At 39.3% G+C, this 24,208-nt stretch overlaps 1 protein-coding gene across 2 annotated transcripts in view; it reads right to left on the reverse strand.

Moving 5' to 3' along the window:
- Positions 1 to 24,208, reverse strand: part of THADA (THADA armadillo repeat containing) — a 264,934-nt gene that overhangs the window by 179,414 nt on the left and 61,312 nt on the right. For both annotated transcript variants that reach the window (XM_080914535.1, XM_080914534.1), the window contains exons 22-25: positions 21,369 to 21,501; positions 18,209 to 18,322; positions 15,914 to 16,036; positions 10,377 to 10,468 (exon numbers count right to left, since the gene is read on the reverse strand). In XM_080914535.1, coding sequence (XP_080770661.1) covers positions 10,377 to 10,468; positions 15,914 to 16,036; positions 18,209 to 18,322; positions 21,369 to 21,501 — 462 coding nt within the window. The remainder of the gene's footprint in view (positions 1 to 10,376; positions 10,469 to 15,913; positions 16,037 to 18,208; positions 18,323 to 21,368; positions 21,502 to 24,208) is intronic.

Raw genomic sequence — 24,208 nt, forward strand, 5'->3', positions numbered from 1 at the left:
GACTACATAACAAGTGAGAAACAATCTCAGGGATACTCACATTATTTCATGTTATGTATGGTCATTTCAGGCACCCCATTTGAAATGAGGTATTTCACTATTGAACCATTATATTTTTATAATGATAAATAGCCAAACCAAACTGTGACAGTCAGTGTTAAATGCCCAGCTTGACAAGACCTAGAGTCCCTAAGGAGCTGAGCCAAGCCTCTGAGTGTGCCTGTTGAGGGACTGTCTTGACCATGATGACTGACACAGAACCAGGCTGGTCTCTGGCAGCACCCTGAGCTGTGTAAATAGAGGAAGGCAACCGAGTAGCACCATAGCTTCATCGGCTGTTTCAGGTTCCTGCTGCCCTGATGTTCCTGCCATGATGAACTATACCCTAGGGGAACTGTGAACTAAAATAAACCCTTTCTCCCTTAAGTTGCTTCTGTCGGACTGTTCAATCATGGCAACAGGAAAAGACATTAAGACATTAACTTACTGGTAAATAACCAAAATGAGAAAGTACCAGTCAAAGAACTTCTTTTATGTCTGGAGTGCTAACACTTTAGAGAAAGTTTAATTAAATCATTAAGAAAATAAAGATGATGGCTTATACCAGGTTTTTATCTTGGATTTTGTTTTTTTTTTATTAGTTAATTTTTGTTTTGGTGAAAATGGGGCATTTTCTAACTGTACTATCTGCAAAGACCAGTGACGTTGTTTCTTGAAGTTATCACTTCATTTTCAGACATAACTCTGGAAGACAGTGCCAACACTGCTCTGTACTTACTCCTTATATCGCAGGGTAAGGAACTTGATACAGAATAATAGTACACAGGAAGAAAACACAGAGAAAGAAAAGAGTTCAAAGGATGTAAGCTTAAAGACTAGGGCTGTGATCTGCTGGAGGTGCGTTTGGTCAGAGTGCAGAATTACAGTGGGACGGAGACAGAGCCAGAGTGTTCCCTGCTGTGTAGAATTAAGCGGAGGGAGCAGTCCATGGTGGGTCACACCATCACTTTACTTGTCCTTAAATTCTGATCATACATAGAAGTGTCTGAACCTCGTCGGTGCCCGTAGGCTTGAATGGATGGTTTGTAGATATGGTCTCAACTGTGATCGGGGTTGGTAAAGGGACTCAACTGAATAAAGGGGCAGAAATGACACCTCTTTGCACCCGAAGACTCAGATACCTCAGTAGTCACAGAAATAAGTGAGCAAAGATGAAGATGCTACCGAGCTGATTTCACAGAGTGGAAACTCTAGCCCTCCCACCAAGATTCAGCAGCTAGATCAGACCCTATGCAATGCAGCTGGTTTGCCCTAGGCCAGACAGCTCCGTGCCCCTCTATAGATGCAGTTTGTATAGAACACATAGTTCAGCATTTACAGGACAGAAAAGAAAAACCTGGCTGTCAGAAAAACAGAGATTACTCAGGACAACTGGACTAATTTGAGCCAAGGGGCTGAAAATGTCAGATTAAAATACCACATTCAATTTAAAATGAATGGGGATTTGGGACCCAGAATTAAAAATAAATTAAATACCAATTCCAATAAACTTGTATTATTTGACTTCACAGTTTTACCTCCCAACCAAAAAAAAAAAAAATTCCAAAGTAAAATCACAGTTTATAATTAGCTTATAATAGATCAGCAATTGCCTTCCTTTCTTTTCTAGTGCTATGCTAAGGTACCATGACCAAGGGAACTTATAAAACAAACATGTTATTGGAGACTTACAGAGGGTGAATCCATGATAGTCATGGTGGGAACCATGGCAGAAGACAGGCACGCATAGCCGTAGAGCAGTAGCTAAGAGCTTACACACTGATCCACAAGCACGAGGCAGAGAGAGCAAGCTCACTGAAAATGGTGTGGGCCAAGCCCATCTCCAGTGACACACCTCCTCCAACAATGCCGCAGCTCCTTTTCCTTCTCAAACAGCTGCACCAAGGAGATCAAGCATTCGAATATATGAGCTATCAAAGTCGTTTCTCTACAAACCACCACAGCTATGAGGTTGGAAGACATTTCATTTTGCAGAATAGCATTTCCAGTCTCAGAAAGTAACTGTATCACAGTCAGAACCTCTATTTTAGTGTTTCCCACACTATTCACCTGAAAAGCTGTACTTTGTTTCTGGAAGTTAAATACAGGACAGATGTAGTTTGTCCCTCAAAGGTACATATCCTGGAAGTCTGGTGCTCAACATAACAGTTCAGACTGTTGGAGCCAGTATGAGAAGGTGGTAAGATTAAAGGACCATTACACAGTCATGAGTGGACTATGCTGTTTTGAAGGATGGACCACATGGAACAGAGGAGGCTATAATATAATAAGGCTGCCCGTGTGCTTAGCCCTGCCATATGTGGTTGTCTTCCTTTGTCTCTGCTCTGCTGTAAATGCAGACACAGGGAATTCTCTAGAATGCCAAGTTCATGATTTTGACCACTTGCAGCCACCAGAATCGTAAGCCAAACCTTATGCATTACCTAGTATAAGGTAATCTGATTCAGATACACAAAATGTACTAAGACTAGACGGCACTGTCTTTAAATGCAAGCTGATTACAAAAATGATGCAAATAAAATCAAATAAAACAGCACTATTTCAACATTTTATAACTATATGTAGAAAAATAGAATGGGAAAATAAACTTTCCTATAGGCTAAAACAAAATATTGCACATATTATCTTCCAATATTAAAGTCACTATTCTTTTTGATTGTTCTTTTTGTTTTGTTTTGTTTTGTTTCAAGACAGGGTCTTACTTACTATGAAGCTCTGGCTGTTCTGGAACTCACTATGTTGACCAGGCTGACTTCATACTCAGAGATCCACCTGCCTCTGCCTCCATGTGCTGGGACTAAAGACACACACCACTATGCCTATCACTAGTCTTAATAAAGACATTTTCAAAGCTTTGGAGATGGCCTAGATTCTGGACCCTAGAAGAACATAGCAATTGACATCATTAATTACTTAATAAATATTTATCCCCCACCTCGTAATTCCTATAAGTGGGACTTAAGTTTGGTTGGAAAGCCGCCCCTCTCAGAGCAGTTACATGCTTCAAGAATGGCCCAAAGCCTATCTATTTATCTCAGAGATGGCCAACACTGTTCCCGGGCCCATCTGCTAAATTTTTCTCATATAGACACACACAAATCCATGACCTGATCAGGCCCTCAGCTTTCTGATTAGTTCATCAACAATGCCATTACAACTACCAAAATTAGAACATACCAAAAATCAAGACTTTGGGAAAATGAAAGGCATCTCTTTCTAATAAAATGGCTGAAAATTCTAATACAAAATATGAAGCTTTTTCTCTCAAAGCACTTTAAATGTTCACAGATTTGCACGGGCTGCAGTTCATGAGGGACTGTCCAGGGGCCTTCATTGTGTTCTCCAATTCTACCAGAAGTCCCTTGTTTCTCAACAGAAAAAAAAAAATTCTGTCATGAAATTTTTTGATACAAAAGCTTCTGAACAATTCCTAATGCTGTATAACATTCAAACAAACCCTGATATGTTTACTTATAAGCCAAGTGGCCTATCTAGAACAGGTGGCCAACCAATCCTTGTCATATGAACAATGACAACATCTGCCATACCCTTTCTGACCTAGGCCATTCCTCCATCCTTATGTGTACCGTGCAGTACATCATTCATTATGTGCCATATAACACCACATGTAATAATCCCTTCTCCTCTCATATCCAACCCTAGCCCTCCTTTCCAGTCAAGAATAAATTGAACTGCTCTTTGGAATGGCCTCTCCCTCCTCTAGCACTTGTCTCTGACAGTCAGGACTATAAAGTCTAATAATCACATTTATTGGACAAGCTCAAATTGGTCTTATCTTTCACTAAACAATAAGATCCTGGACGTCTAAGACCACGTCATGAGCAGCTTTTGTATACACTACATGTCAAGGTACACAGTAAGTAGTCAATACAAATTTTATTAATTATATTTTAAAAATTTAGTGTGCAACAACATTCAAGGGATTTCAAAGTATCCAGTATTAAAATTACTTGTTTCAGAGGCTAAGTTTAGACCAGAAGGGAATACTTTCCACGCCCTAACAAGGCTGCTCGCTCAGTGTTAGCCTTTTTGACTTGGTCTTCTCATCTGGAAACTAGTTCTGTGGTATGTCTCTACAGGTGGTGAAGGAACAAGTACAGCCTGTAACCCTCCTGATAATTGAAGACTTTATCTCATAGGCCCAGAAGCAACCCTGACAACTTAAATTATATAATCTTGGTATTATATTATATTATATTAGTCCGGCTCATATAAAATTTAAGCTACAAAAATACCAAAGCAAAGAAAAAATATTTACTCATGCTTTTCTAAGATACAGAAAGAGGATGCATGCATTGTCAAAATTCCATAGAGCATGCTCTAGCAAAAACAACACTGCCTTAGTTATTAAAGAAGGCAATGGCCTAAAGCAGTACTCAAGAACCAAGGTTAGTTAGTTAGTCCATGCAAGAGTCAATATTAAGAACACAATGACTAATTCCCACTTCAAGTTCATGAACATATTAATTGTCAATTTAAGTTAAAATTTTTATTTGTGGTGTTCTTACCTAAAAATTCTTGAACCCAAGAATGAACAGTAACTTAAGACATGGAGCTCTACACTGACCCAAAAGGTCAGCACAGACTTCACTCTAGTTGTAAGAGCGACTCAACAACAGCCACACAGGTTGTGAGTCTTATTTCTCAGTCATCATCGGCAGCCACTTCTCTTCTCTGGCTAAAAACTGATGTCTGTAGAGGATGACTAGAAGACACCTCCAAACCATATCACAACATGGGGCTCTTAATTTTTAATCACTGTTTAAAAGTCTACAACAAGTGAAATACCTTCTTGGAAGAATAAAATTCTTATTCTACGAAAGAATCACTGAATCCAGTTTTGTATTATTGTTACTACTAGAAAAATCTGCAATTAAAAAAATGTTCTAGTCAAGCTAATGTGAGCTAAAAATAGCCATTGAATTTTATTGCTAGTGCTACTTGTGATCGTGAACAAATCTTTCCTGTACCTCAATTTTCACATCTACAATGTGTGAAAAGCACTGATTACTTCTTAGGTTCTTAGGATAAGACCAACCAAAAATGATGACTCTTACAATTAAGACTGGCTTTAACTAATGACATAAATGGACTATAAAAATATTTAGTTAAGTCTAAAAGAAATCACATTACAGGAAAGAATTTTTATAAGCCCCCAAATTCCCATCCTATAGCACCCGACTATTGTCAAACATAAAAGTTTTATAGAGTTAATTGTAAAAATGGCAAATGTCTAACAGCAACACTGACACCTGGTTCGGGCAATTTAAACTGAATCCAAGACTTCTACCTTTCTGGTTCTGCAGCATGACACTGGAATCTTTGATACTAAAGCCTGTTCCTCTATTCCTTCCAATAGGCAGGAAGTAAAGGGCCTGGTAAGACCTAGCATGGACCAACACAGAAAGCGTACTGGGCACCAAGGGAACTCTGCCTGCCCTTCAACAGAGACTCACATAGCAGATAATCTTCATCAACCCTTCAGTTTTCCCAAGGACATGGAATATTTTTTGTTTTCTGTGTACATATGATAGGAAGGGGCAGGAGCAAATGTGGAGTTCAGGGAAAACTCTGTAGTCATTCTTTCCTTCAGCTTTCATTGTGGGCTCAAGAGATTGAATTTACATATTCAGGCTTGTGTGACGCATGGCTTTACTGGTTGTGACAACTCCCTATCTCCCCTCTCTCTCCTCAAATTATTTTAGACAAGATGTCTTATAACCAAGGCTGGCTTCTAATTTTAAAGAATATTAGAAATTTTATTATTTTATGTGTAAAAGAGTTTTGTCTTCATGTCTATCTGTGTACTGGTCCTTGAGGTGGTAAGCCTCCGTGCAGGTGCTGAGAATCAAACCTGGGTCCTTTGCAACAACAACAAATGCTCTTGACCAACAGGCCCTAGTTTCTAATTCTTAAGAATGAACTTGAGTTTCCAGCCTTCCTGTGTTTGCTCGTCAAGTGCTGGGACTTTATGCATGCATCACCCCTGGGATGTATGTGCTACTTAAAGCCTGAGCCCAGGGCTCTGTGTACACCATGCAGGCCTTCTACCAACTGAGCTTCATCTTTAGCTGATCCCTGTCTGTATTCTAGTACCTGGCCCAGAGTAAGGACACAACAAATGTTCATTTAGTGAAGAAAATGAGAATTCTTTTTTCTACAGATATTGATATAATCCTGGCCACAGTCAAAGAAACTGTTTTCAGTTTGGCCAAATAAGTACTTGCTGCAAGCTACTACACAGTTCAAATCAAACAAGCTATTGTGAATTCTAATAATTACATTTTCAAAAACACAAAAGCCCACATAGTCTACAGCTCTCAATTTTAGTTTTGAGAATCCAATTCTTTCCTCAACAATGGAGTAGGTAACCACAGAAACTTGTGGAATCTGTTTTCCTAGAAAACATGAAAAACAAAAGCAGTTCTGTCTGGCAACTGCTTCACTCTTGGAAGATGCTGGCATATCTGTCCTACCAAGATAGTTAAAAAAAAAAAAAAAAGGACTAAAATGCTTCTGTCCTTTCCACACTAGAAAGTAAAGTCATGCAGTATCTTCACAGTCACTGAGATCACGGTATCTGCATCTAATAATGCTTATATGAACACATTTTCTTCCTATACTGTACGAAATCTTCCTACGCTGTTTCTTTGACTATGCATTTCTCTTTAACAAGACAAAAATTTTTTAAGTACATAGCAATAGATCAAATTTTTTCCTTTTTAGATTGGCTTTCTCTCGTGTACCCAAATCTACTGTGCCTTTTAAAGAAGCTTTCCCTTCAAATATTCCACTTAGTGTTTCCATTTATGAATATCTACCAAATTCACTACTTGTATCATGATATGTAGAAATTATGGTATATATTTTCTATTTCACCTGATTCTCAAGTCTCAATCTTTGTCTCCTCAGCTGAACTGTAAGGTTCCTGATTACAGGCCAGGCTTCAGACTCTCACGTCGACTCTCCCTGTTAACACTGCTAACACTGAGTTCAGAGTAGGTACTTGCCATGCGCTCAACACTAACACAGGAACGTGCAAAAGCTACCCTAACTCACTCTCACTCTGCACTGCACATGGATGTCACAAGGTCAAAGATGAAGCTTTCAGACTGTTACCACTGACATTGGTTATAATTTGAAAAGACTGCTTGAAGGTGAGTTGACACAGGAATTCAATCAGGGAAGACCTGGAGTTAAAGACCACACATACTTTGCTTTGGCTGTAAGAAATGAAGAATCATCAAGGAAACCCCCTCCATGCAGATGGGGCGGTTTCAGAAAGCACGGCACAGCCTGCGGATCAGAGCTCTGAGTCAGGCTGAGTTTTAAGTTTGTTAGATGACAAGAAACACAAGGAAGTGAGTTTTAGAAAATCTTAATAAAATATTACTCATGAACACACAAGTAAGGGACTGGAGTGATGGCTCAATGATTAAATAAGAGTATTGGCTGACCCTCCAGAGGAAATGGATTCTATTACCAGAACCTATATATATGACAGCTAACAGCCATCTGTACGTTCAATTCAAGAGTACCTGACACTTTCTTCTGGCCTCAGTGGGTACTACATGCACATGTAGCACAGACACATGTGCAGGCAAAACACCCATACACAATATATAAATATGAAATATTAAAAACTTGCCACTCAGTCCAGTGAGGTGAAACTCTGGTTATATACATATATGAATGGTCATCACAGTTTTATTTGTAACAGACCAAAACCACAAACAATACAAGATATCCTTCAACAGATGCACAGCTTAAAACATGCAGACAAATAAAATGTACCAATTCTTCATAATGCAAAGAACACATATAAAACAAGGCCAATGGGCTCAAAAAGTGCATTTATTTTAATCCACTTACAGAGGGAGATGGTCCCTTCACTTCTTTATCTATGAATGTAGGTCTGTTTGTTTGTTTTACCCTGTGTGGCAGCTGCTGCTGGTCTATGTACTAGGAATAGCACTTAACCAAAGTTGCAATTCTAGGAGCTTTATGGGAAGCCTGAGTTTAGGATTTTAAGCAGGACCTAAGGGGTACCCCAAGAACCCTCATTTTACAGGAGAAAAACTCAAGGCACAGAGAAATCAGCTAAACTTGTTTCAGTCAATTGTTACAGACATTTGGGAATGGAAAAAAAAATGTTTCTTCTTCCACCAAAAATTGGTTTATTTATTAAGCAAGTGTGTCTGTTAGTCTTCTACATGCAAGACAGTATGTGAGGCACCAAGTATGCAGAGAATCTCAAGAGACGGACACTGAACTTTTCTCAATGTTGCAGCAAGAGCGCAGGGTCAGGAGGCAGAAGCAAGAAAGTGTGTGTGCAGGCCTCCAACGCGATCAGAGGAAAGGACAGTCCAATGCCTTGCTCTGTGCTCACAGTGACCACCAAGGACGCAGCCTGGGTCTTATATCCCTGGGATAACAGTGCAGAGTGGCTAACGAGTCTATTAAGGTCATTGCCAGTGGCAACAGAAAACCTAGAGACCAAGTTGTTTACTCCAGAGACAGGATTTTCAGAGTTGATGAAAAAGGCAGATGTTCTTCTCCTGTCAACTCATTCCTGACAGGAGACACATTTGTAGTTCTCTGGCAGGGCAGTGACACTGTGAAAGCAAACGTCACCATCCTGTGGGACGTTACCAGGTGAGTTTAGTTACCCAAATGCAAAAAAGAAAAAGGAAAGAGAAAGTGAAGCCATCAGTTCCAGCGGATACCAAACAACAGGCGAAGAGGACTTAGTAAGAACGAGCAAATACGCACCGCAACAGAAAGTGACGCAACTGACTACACCTCAGAGGCAATGAAGGTTTTAGAGTGAAAACCCAATGACGCTGACAAACCTCCACAAGACAAAATAAGGCTCTTACCGAAAGTGACTGTCACATTGAAATAAAGAATCTATTTCCCTTTCCACTGCGCTTCGCCCTCTCTAGGAAAGTTATCATTTCTTCCCCTTCCCCCAAAGAGAACGGATCACACAAGGTCAATGTCACTTTGGTAAAGCCATGCTTGTCACTGCCATATTCTTTCGCCCTCCTGCAACCTGAATGAAACAAATCTCATCATTTTCTCTAGTACAACTATAAGGAGAAATCAATTATCTTCACTCGTATACATATACTTGTACACATATACATGTATACATAGTCTCACATAGATGCACACAGAGAAATTTAAAAAAAAAATAGTCCACTATTGTCACCAAATTCTTAGGCCATTCATAATCACACTCAATTACCTTCCTTTTAAGTAGATAATGAATTTCACAGGGTGATAAATAGCTTTTTAAATTACACCCCAGAATGACATGAAGTGTCACTGACAGTATATAGCTCACAACATTTTTTTTGAGACATGGTTTCAGTCTGTAACCCAGGCTAGCCTCAAATTCACAATCCTCCTGTCTCAGCCACTCTAGCACTAGTATTACAGTGGTGTGCCACAGTGTCACAGTGTCTAGCACAGTTTTTTAATTCCTAAGACTTAGTTCTATCACAAAAAAATATACTCTACAAGAAATCAGCCTAAAACTTGGGACATGGCAACCTTTTTAGATGGGAGGGAAAATTAGGCCTGGATTTACATATAGATTCTCAAGAAAAAGAACACTTAGCCAACCAAACTGGATCCTAAGAAATGGCATGGGAGCAACTGAAGACAAAACAACAGTGACATCTAGTGTTCGTAGTTAGACAAGCAACTCCTCTGCAGTGAAACAGTGCCCTAGTTAAAGCTTCTCTTCTTTAGAAACATATACAACTTGTTCAGTGCATTTAAATTGTCCAAAATCAGAATGTGTGCATAGGTTCATCAAGGATATCTTGTTAGGAGAAAAATATCTGAGGGCGTAAACTCCCAAAAGTCAAAAGCACTGACTCTTCCAAGCAGCCAAGTGTCTAACTTCTCCACATACAAAGAATAAGGAAAGGGGCACAGTGAAGAGACACACAGACGACGACATCTCTACCTGGACACCACAAGGTGACGTGCTGAACAGCATTTTAAATACATCTAGACAGAGAAATCGGGGGCATTTCAGCAATACTTGAAGAAGATAAAAGGAACAGACAGAAGCCTGGCTTCTGTACCCAGATGTGGCCAGCCTGAACTACTGCCCTGCAGCCCAGCCCTGCCCATTCCACAGCTGATCTGCCCAAGAAATAGAACCAGGGTCCTGGCTTAGCTCACTGTATCATTTCTACAGTTCTAGATCACTGAGGAAGGTGAATTGCAGCTATTTAGTCTGGGCAGTCTGTGTAAAGGTGAAGTTGAACTGAGCTTACCTATTTGTTTTAGAAAGTTCATCCTTTCCCCTTTTAACTCCAAAAATTCTTGTGATCAAGGAACTAAAGAGAAGTGTAGATGAATTCCTCACCTAATGTAAAAATAAACAGAAAGTAATAGTTAAAAAACAGTTATGGCATGAAACCCATTTATAATGTTTAAACGAGATATCAAAACCATTATCTAAGTGGGTATGGCAAGAGAAAATAAGGTTTGTGTTCATAAAAAAAAAAAGGCAACTGAAAAAGAACACTTTCTGATAATTCATTCAATGACGTCATCTTAAACTGAACCAGCTGTGCAAATCCAACCACATGCATACAACATAATGTTTCTAACGCCAACTGTTTCTTGATGTATGTGTATACTTCTAAAGAATAAACCGGACTTCTGTATCTCCACATCCAGACAATGAATACACCAGGAAAGACCTAAGCTCCTCCTTTTATTTGTGAAATATACTTGTGAACGATTTAACTTTATAGAATTCATATAATTAAAACATCCAAGACATCAGTTAATATTCAGGATATTATTTATTAATTTTACAATGCCAATAGCCCACTCAAGTAATTTAACTCTGAAAATTTACTTTCTTTGTTTTTAATTTATTTATTATCCACCCCCCCCCCCCCAAGATAAGGTTTCTCTGCATATATATAGTCCTGTCGGTCCTGGAACTTCCTCTGAAGACCAGGCTGGCCTTGAACTCACAGATCCACCTTCCTCTTCTGGTATTAAGAGTGTGCACTACCACCACCCAGCCTCTGAAATCATTTTATGATAATTGATTAGTAAGAAATAAAGCAACCAGTCACGGTAGCACAAGCCTGCAATCCCAGGATTTGGGAGGCAAATGCAGGAGAATCATGAGCTGCAGGCTTGTTTGGGTTATATAATGAGGTTATATAATGCGTTTAAAAGAAAAGGGAGAGAAAATCATGGAGAGATGGCTCAGCAGTTTTACGACTGGGTATTTTTGCAGAAGACCCATGTTCAGTTCCTATTATAATTCCTCACAACCAATCACAACTCCAATTTTAGATCTAATGCCATCTTCTGACTCCTTGGAAACCAGGCAGGCATGTGGTGCACATATGTACAAGCGGGCAAAACACTCACACAAGAAATAAACCTTTTAATAAAGAAAAACTTATGAATAAAGTGTAACTATTACTCCAACATACTAACAAAGCCTATCTTTACTAAGCCATCCTGTCAAGATCCTTTGGAATCCCACAAAAATCTTCACTATCCTAATATTAGCCTTCCTCAATTATCTTATCAGAGTTATACCGGAACCATGAAGAACACTCAGAATCAGAAACTTAAGACTTCTATGACAAAAGCTATATTAAAAGTAGGCATCATCATAATGTATGTCAAGTAATATAAGCTGAGAGATTATCAGAACTAAAAATGTGAGACAGCAAAATGGCTCAACAGATAAAGGAGCGTGCTGCTAAGCCCGAGGACATAAGCTATATACCTGGGACCTATTTGTTAGAAAAAAATGCTATTAAACATTTTCCCACATGTCCTCTGGTTAGGGTTAGGGTTAGGAGAAATGTATATAACTTTTAATTGGATTGTCATTTTATTACTGAGTTTGAAATAATCTTTATTTAAAAACCAGGGCCTAGTACTCTATCACTGACCCATAACCCCAGCTGTTACGTTTTTGTTGTTTTGTTTTTTAGTAAGTTCTTAATCACTATAATGTGACTGACTGCCACACATAAGCTGTGCAATTGCACATGCACACACAGAAGTGCAGTCCATGTTCTGAAGAAGAGTGAAAGCATTAGATCAGAAGGCAGCTTTCTGAAGCCACTGCACTAAGAGCTACAGGCTCAGCTGTCCAGAGTGGTGACAACAGAGACGGCAGAGCACAACGTCTAGGCCAGTGAATAACCAGCACAGGCTGACTAGTGGCCCCAGGGAATAGAAGGCCAGTGTTGCCAGATCTGTGTTTTTCAAGGGAAGCCAGAAACTCCAATATTTATGTGAAATCTCACTATTTGGACATGTTGGCAACAAATTAAAGCAAAGCGAGGCGCCATCTTATAAGCCAAAGAAAGCACAGCAGTGGAGCACATCTGCTCTAATGGCCACCCACTGTCACCTCTGTTCTAGAAGCGTGAATTGCCAATTCATCCATAATCACCGGGAAAATGGGCTTTATAGATATATAAGCACCATTCACAATATAGTCCCCAAACTGGACAGAGATCTACACTCAATAGTCAGTGAATAACAGAGTCCTTGTCATTGTCACCTAATGTCCCCAACCAGCAGCCCACCACTGGTGCCCACCTGGCACTTGCATTACATACAAGTCAGACCTAGATTGCCTAAATACTCAGCGCTGCTGTCGTCACCATTGTCTTTAAATTTTAATGGATGGTTTTGACTTGTTTTTCCCTAATGACAAAATGCTATTAAAAACTTCTCCATGTGTCCACTGATTGCTTTAACACCTTCTTTAGAAAAATGTATGTACCTTTTAATTGGGTTGTCTTTTTCTTTCTGAGTTTGAAATAATCTTTATTTAAAACCCAGGGTTTTGCTCATACTAGGAAAGTATTCCATCACTGACCCATAACCCCAGCTGTTATTTTGTTTTGTTTTGTTTTTTAATAAGACAGGATCTTGTTATGTGACCCAAGCTCTTGTTTCAGTTTCTCAGAGATTGGGATTATTGATATGAACCTGCCATACTTTGGTAATTTGAACATGGTATTAAACAGGGGTTATATAGTTATACAGAAAAAGTTTATTCTGGCCTACAGTTGCCATGGTACAGAAGGTGGTGACAGGAGTGGAAAACTGTTTGGTCACACTGTATACACTGTCAGGAAGCAGAGAATGAAAAGGAAATGGGACAAGGCTATAAAGCTTCAAGACCTGCTCTCAGTGACCACTTTCAAAGGCTCTACCCTGTGAAGTTTCACAACCTTCCCAAACAGTGACACTGGGAGAAGATTCAAATATTAAACACATGATCCTAAAGGGGACACTTCATTTCCACACTGCATGAGGGAGGTGGGGAAGGGACGCAGGGGAAAAAAGGTAGAGGGTAGCTTACCAAAACCAAAGATGTATGAAAAACCTTTATGGAAACCCACCATTTTGTAAGCTAACTTTTAAACTATAGAAATAATTTCTTTAAAGAATTCTGAGCACAAGAAGACATGGGTTATTAAAAATCTCAGTTCTAGGAATAGGATATCTCCCTGTGTATTATTGGTCAGAAGGGCCACAGAAGTTCCCCTAACAACAAAGGTTAGTGCCATAGTTCTTGGTTGTCTACCAGGGCAAAAGGGAAGTCTCTACTGCTAAAGGAACAACACACTTTAGTTAAAGGAATCCACAGACTCTGAAAGATATATTAAGATATTAAGAGTTGTTCTTGAATCATTAATAATTCAAGAGCTAAGAACGCAGCCTTGCAGCAATCCTTGGTATTTAAAAATCATTATGTTTAATCTTTACACACCAAGAGAACTTTGACTATTTCCATGTTACTTTTTGTTTAATATGTACATTTGAAACTAGTAAGTTTTCAATTAATACTATCAAAACTTAAAAAAAATCAAGTACGGACAAAAAATATATTCATATAGTTTTATGCAAAAATGTTTTTAAAAATCTGTACATTTATCTCTGTGTTTTAAAATAAAGTTGTTAAAAAAAAGAGAAAGAGTTGTTCTGTTTCCAGATCATTATTACTAATCATTTTGGAAATACAAATCAAAACCAAAATTGGAGGAACTAGAGATGGCTCAGTAGTTAAACGTGTTGTTGCTCTGACAGAAGAGCTGGGTATGGCTCCCAGCTCCCACATGGTGGCTCAGATGGTCTGTATCTCTGCTTCCAGGAGACCCAATGCCCTCTTTCGACCTCCACAGGCACTAAGTGGTACCCAAACACAAAATATTCATTCACATTTAAAAAAAAAAAAAAGTCTGAAGATTTTTTTAAAAGCCAGAATGGAATCCTATTTCACACTTGTTAGAATGGGCTTTCATTAAAACAAAAGGGAAGAAGTAAGTGTTGTTGATGATACAGGGAACTGGAGCTTTTCCATGGTTGATTTACAATGGCTCTGCTACTATAAGAAATAGGTTCCTACAAAGTGAGGCAGAGTTACCATGGATACACCCACCAAACTGAGAGCAAGGACTCAGACACTATTAATTGCTTCATCATTCACAATTGAAAACTTGGAAACAATCTCATCTTATCAATAGAATAAGGAAAATGGTGTATTGGCATACCAGAATATTATTCAGCCTTAGAAAGCAGAAAAATTATGATCCATGCAACAACACACCCGAAACACCAAACACAAAGGGTCATATGCTTCATGGTTTCACTTATTTGATGGGCCAGTGCAGGCAGACCCAGAGGGAAAGTGTGGGAGGAGCACAAGGAAGGAAAGAAGGAAAGGCAGGAGTCAGTGGACAGTCACAACAACCCTTCTGTTTGTAATGAAAAGTCCAGAAAATTGTAGATTGTCCTAAAGCTGTTTGTATTTTAATGTTAATTCCACTTCCCCAAGAAGGGCTGCCTAGTCATATGACTCCAACTGAACCTTCCCATTATTAATTAGTAAAATAAAGGAAAGCCAGTGACTGGGCAGGGTGAGGGAAGTAGAGAGGGCAGAGGAGGTCGTGGTAACATGGAGCTTCCCAAGGACCAGCTAGAGCCAGGCGGGATTTATTGGTGTTTAAAAGCTATGGACATTAAAGATTTTATAGGTCTAGCATCTTATGTGAAAGACAGTTTGTATCTTTGTCTATTTGATGTAATTTTGTTGTGTAGAGGGTTTGTGAATTGAGAATTGAATACATAAACCTGTATGAAAAGCTATCAGGCTGTAGAGCGGCATTTGTGTGGGATTTTGGGGTACAGAAACACCCCAGGACAGAGGTGGAGAACAGGCGGTAGTAAACTGCCAAGGGAAGGGAGTTGCACAGACGAGTTGAACTGTGGTGGCAGCTCAGACCGGGCACCAGAGGAATGTGCGGCTCTGAACTAAAACTGGGCTTGAGAAGTAAGACCACCGGGCCCGTAAAGAGACAAACCATTCTTTATTTGTTAATATGCACTGCAACAGAAAATAGGCAATGGTGCTAACACCACTGTACTTGATGCCACTGAGCTGTGCACACTTACAAATGGGAATAGTGGTAATTAAAATGATAATGGACTACTGAAAGAAGTAACAGCCTAGTGTCAACTCACTGTACACAGCAAAGAAAAACGTGTGCAGCGGGAGCAGCCCAAAGATGAGAGAAGGAGATGCACACCCGATTAGTAAGTCCTCACACGTTAGATGGTTTATGTTAAAGACACACCAATGCCAAAGAAGCCACAATAAAATCACTATCAACTAGAAGCCAACAAAGGAAATAAAATGGAATAAATGTAGTCAGATCTAAAACATCCCCTGAAAAAATTACAAGCTTATAAAAACCTATTATTTAAAAACATAATTAACTCAATGGGGACACATGGCAAGAACACTCACTGCCCAGACAGGTGATGTAAAGCCCAGAATTGCAGCCTTAGCTCCACCAGCAACATAAGGAATAATGTTTTCTCCCAGACGTGTATCTCTGAACAAGGCTCTGAGGATATTCAAAGCATGAACCTAGAATGAAAAGTTTAAAAATCAGTGGTGGATTTAAAACTATGACAATTCTACACACACACACACACACACACACACACACACACACACACACACATACATATATACACACATACACACACACACACACACACACACACACACACACACATTATGAAGTATATTGGCACACCAATACACTTAAGACCTGAAGACCTATGTAAGGAGCTTATAAAATGGAGCAATGCAACCAAAAGAGTTTCATCCATTGAGCACATGTAGAGTTCTGTGCCTGATACATAGCAGCAGGGTCTTTCCAAAGATACCAGGATAATTTAATTTTTAAAAATGATCCTAAACCCAGCCACAAACAGAATCTCAATAAATATCAACCATTGCTATCTTGTAGATAGATTATGCCCTGATAACAGAAGAATTGGTTAGAAATACTGTTTTAATACTTTTAACATGAATGCATTTTATTTTGCTTCTTGTTTCCCACCCCTCCAAGACAGGGTTTTGATGCATAGCCCTGGCTGTATGAGAGCTTGGTCTGTAAACTAGGCTAGCCTCAAACTCAGAGAGACCACCTGTCTCCCTAGTGCAAAGGCTGTACCATCACCACCAGGCTGAAATAAATACATCTTAAAACGCTGTACAAGGTACTGGAGAGGTGGCTCACAGGTTAAGAGCACTAGCTGTTCTTGCAGAAGACCCAGGTTCAGTACTCACAAGGTGGCTCACAACTCCAGTGACAACTTGTCTAATTCTAGTTCCATGAGATTTGACAGCCTGTTCAAATAAGAACCAGGCACATACATGGTACATATACATGCAGGCAGTTGAAACATACATACACATAAAATAAATAATTATTAAGTCTATTAAGCAATATTCAAATTGTTTTTAACATTTATAGTTGAATACTACAAAGGCTTCTATACATTGACACTGTACAATGTACTAAGTGAAGCTTAAGAAAAGAAACATATACTTTAAATGTATATTTTCAATGGTCCTATTTAAAGAAAATTAAAAAAAACAAACAAACAAATGAATGCTACATGTTCACTTAATATGACAGTAAAACAATACTCAAAACAAAAGGAAAATAAAGTTTAAATCATTTTTAAACAGCAGAATCAGAATTCAGAGCTAATGAAACCTCTGTGGCCAAGAAGACCAGATTCAGGGCTTGCATGCACTAGTAAAAGGCTGGGCCACAGAGCTGCATCCCACAAACGAAAGCTGACTTTTAAAATCAGGTTTCTCACAACCCTAACAAGGAAGAAAGAAGTCACAAATACACAATATTATTGATAAAGAACCTCATTATTTGTCAATGTCCCTATAAACTTGAGTCTTTTTAAAGTGGCCATCCAAGAAAATATAAGTGGTTACATTCTCCACATTCCAATGAAAAGTGTCTTGATGTGGTCTCTTTTTCAAAAGTGATTAATAACATGATAGTTACTTTTTCCAAAGTTATATTTTCCAAAGAATTGTGTTATAGTAATTGGCTGCTGTGTACACTTCAATCAACACTAGACTTTCCCAGTCAGCCCACATGATGGCCCATGGCACCTGACACCACCTAAGACTTACAATCATACAGACTTACTTCTCTTTTCTGTAAACTATAGCGATGTCCCCTACTGGGCATAGGCCTCCCAGTGACACAGGAGCATCCTACTAAAAGGTATTTACTAGAGGACAAGATGCACATATTATCTTCTATCTACTGGTGGAGAATGGTTGTGAGGAGTGTTTGACCCAATCACATATACACGGTAATGATAAGAAATTAAAATATTAAAGTTAAAATATAAAACACTAAAATTCCTACATTACATTTTTAAAGATTCAATTGTTCAACTACAAAATATACATCAACTCAAAAAAGCACACACAAAATGCAAGTGTGACTACATACTCATTTTCAGATTTTTAGGCACAACGTAACATTGCGTAGTACTTTGTCAAATGATTGTTTTCAACAACTTTGAAGATGTCCACTTCCATCACTACATGTCAACCACGGCATGTTTATTTTGTGGAGAGGGAAAAACAAAAAAGCAAAACTAAGCCAAACCTCCTAAACCACTTCCCAGTGTCTTCAGGAGTTCTCTGTCTTCAGCAGGTACTTCAAAGAATAAAGGCAGAGGAGATGTAACTCCTGCCCTCCATCCTTACCTGGGGGACTCTGCCCTTGGAGTCATCTGCAGACAGAGCCAAGGAGATCAGCTCCCTCATTGTTATTCTCAACAAGTCCATTCTACCCTTCTTCGGTTCTGAGGCCAACAACGCCTATGGGGAAAAAAAAAATCCCCAAATCAAGGGGCTTTTATTTTGCACACACCTATTTGTTGGCTTTGGAATCAATCTCCAAATTTAAAATACCTTCTATTAAAAACAAGACTATTGAAGTAAGTGAATTAAGCCAGGCTGCTTTAACAGGTAGCTTAACTTCTCTAGCCTGTTCATGCATAAAATTAGGTTAAGGTGAGATCACGTGAACTCCACAGCCCCTTCTGTTTGGCGGTTAATGACAGAGTAATAAGCAGCTGATGAATAAATGGTTCTGATTGACCACTTTGTAAGGACCAAAATTAGGTAAAACATCAGATACAGTAAGCGAGGCACTTTCAGAGGCAATTTGATCAAATAAGAAAATTTTATTTAAACAATGACAAAAATATACTAGATTAGATTTTGTCTAAAGGTTTACAGGCCCTCTAGAGACTGATCAACAATTAAGAGTCTACTGAAAGTCTAATCACACCACAGCATTTTACACACCACAGGACTAAAAGAAGCTTTGCAAACTCCAAAGGGATTGTGCATTTGGATTTCAAAGAGTGTCTTATTTACTGTGTGACTAGTATCCCACAAACATAATAAGCTATCAGCCCACAGAGGCAATGTAAAAAAAAAAAATGAACCAAGCACTGACATATGTGACAACATGAAGGAACTCTGAAAATACACTGCTAAATGAAAGATGCCAGACACAAAAGACTGAACCCTGTACCATTCCATTTACGTGAAATGTCCAGAACAGACAAATCCAGAGACAGAAAGATTAGTAGGTTGCCTAGGGCTGGGAGGTGGGGTGGCATATAAAGTTACTGCTAATGGGTGGGACTTGGGAGATATTTCAAAATTAGATTGTGCTAATGGTTATCGAGCTCTGAAAATATACTGGAAATAAATGTGTAGCACGCATTAAATTCATGAACTGTCCACAGGTGACTTATATCTCAACAAAGCTGTCAAAGAAAAACCACTTCAGTCACATTCTTGGACTCTCTTCCTTCACATCTGTGTCTAATAAAATGTTGCTTCTGGCTTCGAGAGCCAATGTCTGCAGCTGCTTTGCATCTTCGAAATCAGTGATAAGCTATGCAACAAGAATATACAAGACAAACAAGTAAACAGACTTAAATTCATCATACTTCTGCTCAGAAAACATGGTAGTTTTTTTTGCCACAGCTAACTTTAAACTGAAGTTGTCAGCAGAACAAAAGGTATTACTTTATTTGTAAGTCATGTTAAGAAAAGTAGGATCAGGTTGGAGAGATGGCTGCTCTTCCAAAGGTCCTGAGTTCAATTCCCAGCAACCACATGGTGGCTCACAACCATCTGTACTCTTCTGGTGTGTCTGAAGACAGCTACAGTGTACTCACATACATTAAATAAATTACTTTTTAAAAAGTAGAATCCTTTTGAACATTTTTTCTGATAATTAAAACTTTATTCCACCAAGATAAAAAAGAAAGCTACATTCAATGACTGAGAGGTATTGTTCCCAGACACTTGACTCACCTTGGTCCCACAGAACTGGGCAAACAGTATGGCTATGCCGCCTGCTGGGCTTAGCAAATGTACTTGCTGGTCACTCCATAACTATGACCACTGGGTACGGGTGGCACAAGGTGACTGACTATCTCAGCAGGAGTAAGCACAGAGCACACAGACTGAGCAGGACATTCAGTTGCCTGACATCTGTCCTCAGAGAAGAAGGCCCCATGAGCACAGGTCTGTAGGAACTGCAGAGAGAAAACTAAACCACACTCAACCAAAGTAGCTCAGCTCACTTCTCAGGTCCTACCTAGTAATCTCAAGTCAGTCACTTCTGCAACTGGGCATCAAAAAGTCACAAGGAGATTGGGACTGTGAGAAAGAAAAAACTACAGGGAGCCAAAAGAGGCCTACCTTCCTCCCACTGCACTCACTGAACTACCCATTTCATGGATTGTGTTTTACTATAAACAAGAATGGCAGCTGGTTTAGTACTGTGAGCGCACTGGTGTTTATTCTTCAGGATAATAACAATGACAGTCTCTAGCTTTCTAGCCTGTAATGTATAATTACTTCAGAAAGCAAGAGGTGGAGCATGTTTTCATCTGTGTTTCAGAACAGTATTCATATATAGTCTCACATGAAGATGTGGTCAGGGGTCAGATGGACCAGGCTTAATCCTCAGCAAGGTTGACATCCCTGTGGCCTTTGGCAAGTCACCTCTATATCCTGAGTCTCATATAGAATATTCTTCTACGATAGCTGTACCTATCTCATAGAGTTCAAATAGGAATTAAATGACGTAATAGACAAGACATAGCCACGCTGACTGAGAGCTACTATTGAGATGGTGATTTTTCAGGCTGTGTGGTAGTAGCACACTCCTTTATTAACAACAGTCAAAAGGCAGAAGCAAGCGAATCTCTTGAGTTTGAGGCCAGCCTGGTCTACAAAGTGAGTTCCAGGATGACCAGGGCTATACAGAGAAACTGTCTCAAAAAACCAAACCAAACCAAACCAAAAACAAACAAAAAAAAATATGATTTTTTATAATGGATATTTAATAGAAGGACTCAAATATGGACACTTCCTAAAAGTAAGCAATCACTGAACCCATAGTGATTTCTGAGAGCTGACTACTCAGATGGAAATCCATACTACCCTCTGTTTATATTACAAGGCTGATCTGCTCTACAAACAGATCTGACACAGAACATACCGTCCGCACATTAAAACAAAGTCACCCAGAAGACAGAGCATGACACGGCCAGTAATGATGCTCAGCACCAAATGTTAACAACCTAGATTCAATCCCTGGAATCTGTATGACAGAAGGAGAGAACCAACTCTAGAAAGGTGCCCTCTGACCTCTATGCGTACCAGAGCATGTAACATACCTATATACACACATAAATAAGTAGATTAATCAAATATAAAAATATGTCCCTGTATGTAGAAAGGGATCCCAGCGCTCCTCCTGCTATTAGAAGAGAAAGTACCTGTATGTAGAGAGGGATCCCAGCACTCCCCCTGCTATTAGAAGAGAAAGTACCTGTATGTAGAAAGGGATCCCAGCACTCCTCCTGGTAGCACAGAGTTTGGATGAGGCGTCGCTGCTTTGAATGTCCTCCAGAACACTGCACAGCCACTGCTCTGGCAGCCTTTGCAGACTCTCGTTAGAGCACCTAAGAGGTACAAGGAGTAAACGTTGGAATTATCAGGTACTAAGAGGTAAAAGTGCACACTAATGAGATACATTAACACTGTTAGAAAGAATAAACATTCTATACTAAGAAGACTAAAACTAAAAAGTGTCTTACTACAACCTATTACTATACTACTGCACATCTACTGTATCTGTTAGTCTCACTGTCAGCCTGATGAATCTAGAATCACCCAAGACTTGCTTCTGGGCATGCTTGTGAGGGATTACCTTTACTCGGATGGGAAGATCCATCAACTGTGGACTTGGGAAGAAGTGAGCTCAGCACAGACATCCATCCCTCTTTTCTTTCTGCCTACTTCCTACTTGCGGCTGCAGCTACTTGCAGTTCCTGATGCCTGGCCTTCCCTGTCAGGACATCTGTGTCCATAAACCACATAGACCCCCATCTCCATTAAGCAGCTTTTTATAGGATATTTCAATCACAGCAACAAGAAATGTCCTAAGACACCCTCTTTCCTATGTACCTCAAGACTTGAAGCTACTAACAGTCACAGCTGCTGTGTAAAGCGTGCCCTTGTCTACAAGTGAGCTTGATCACAACGGCCTGCTTCCACACTCACAATGGCTGAGGAAAGCGTACTAAACTCTTGCAGATATTCCAGACTTCAAGACTCAAAGGTTCCAACAAAAACATCACATACAGTTTTCTCTAATTTGTTTTTTACTTATAGAGATTACACACAAAGTAAATACATTTAAACTTACATTTTAATAATTATTTGTATCAGATTTAAAGTGTAGCTTCTCACAAATAATTTTTTCAAATCTGTATTTGAAAAATCACAAATGAAATGTATCTGGGAGCAGGCAAGACAGGTTAAAAGTTTATCTGAACACTATCAAAGGATGTTCTTAAAAGTGTGTGTGTGTGTGTGTGTGTGTGTGTATGAGAGAGAGAGACAGAGACAGAGAGACAGAGACAGAGAGAGAGAGACAGAGTGTGTGTGCTTGTGCATACACAAACAGGCAAGGATGTCTTGTAGAGCAGTCAGAGGACAACTCTCAGAAGTCTCCCCTGCTACCTTGAGGGAGCTGAGGATCAGTTGTCAGGTCTATGTTTAAGCTCCTCTGGCTGCTGACCATCACACTGGCCTACCTGAAGACTTTTGCCTATTGTGTTAGCATCAGCCGAATAGGCAGCTCAACGGCAGGCAAACAACCCCTATGGAAAGAAGGCATCCTGACTTAAGGGAAACGAAGCTAGAGGTTAGACATGGGTTTGAATGCAACAGGCAAAGACTCTTCTGCTGAGCTGGATCCTAAGTCCTCTTCCAATTCTTGTTTTGAGAAGAGGTCTCAATAAGTTGCCCACCCAAGCCTGGAATTTGGCAATCCCATGACTCAGCCTTCCCAAGTAGAAATTAAAGACCAGGTCCTGCTTAACTCACATTAACACAGTAAAATAAACAGGTGTCAAGTTAGAAAAATGCTTTTATTTTAAGCAGATGAAAAAAAGAAAAAAATCATCAGAAAAACACCTGGCTATAATTTGAAGCAGGAGTTACACCTTAAGACACACATTGGGGATTTGTTTTTTCTTTATTCTGTTGAAGAACAGTGAATTTCCATTTCTGACTAAATATTCCAGATAGCAACCAAAATTTAAAAATTCATTTCACAATGACTTAAAATAGAACTAATATTACTTTAAATGGGTGATTTTAAACTTGGCATGGACACATGAGGGGAAAATCTGAATCCGTAGACTAAATAAGAGCCAAAGGCTCAACAATCTCCAACGTGACAGCCTTGTGTAGACCTTGATTAAAACAAATAAAATGTAAGAACAATGCTGCCAAACACTATAAAACTGTGTTCATACTCCAGACACAGCAGACACCCAGGACGTAACAGTGGCACTTGGACATGAGGAAGGTGTCCACATTTTAAGGGACACATACAGAAAGGCCCAGGCATAAAATTCACAAACTGAGATCAATTATTTAATACTTCACTAACTATTGTGTAAAGGTCCAAAGCACATGTGGCAAAGGATCTGCGCAATGAATAAAGGCAGCTTGATCTATTATTCTCTCTACTTTTAAGCATGGTTTACATGTATATACATACATATACACATTGCAATACATATACATATTGCAAGGACTAAAGGTACTTCTTTCTCTATTATTTTAAAGATAAATATCCTATGTTGGCAGTACTGAGGAGGAACCCTGGGCCTCCCTGACAGGTAGTCTTCCAGTAGCTTCATTTCCAGCCACAGCTAGCAATTTCTTTAGCTTCTATCAACATTACCAACTCAGAAGCCCAAGAATGGCTCAGCAATCAAGAACATGTACTGCTCTTATAAGAAGACCTGAATTCAGTTCCCAGTACCCATGTCGGGTAGCTCACAATCCAGAGGGCTCAGCACCTTCTTCTTACCTCTGAAGACACCTACACTCATATGTACATACTCACACGTAAACACAGAAATAAACATTAATAAAACTAACTTGGTATTATCTTTCATTTCTCTACCAAAACAACAACAACTCCAGATTCCACAAATCAATTAAGTGCTAACAACACAGTTAAAGATCGAACTGCTGCCTTCTCTAAGCCCTTTTCATTATTAAAAACAAGAAGAATATATATGAGTTAATTTCACAATAAGTAGGCAAGGAAATTTTTAAAAACTAAATCAAAAGGTAGCATGTCTGTGT

This window comes from Micromys minutus (genome assembly GCF_963924665.1).
Source record: "Micromys minutus genome assembly, chromosome: 3".
In the NCBI taxonomy this organism is placed as follows: Eukaryota; Metazoa; Chordata; class Mammalia; order Rodentia; family Muridae; genus Micromys; species Micromys minutus.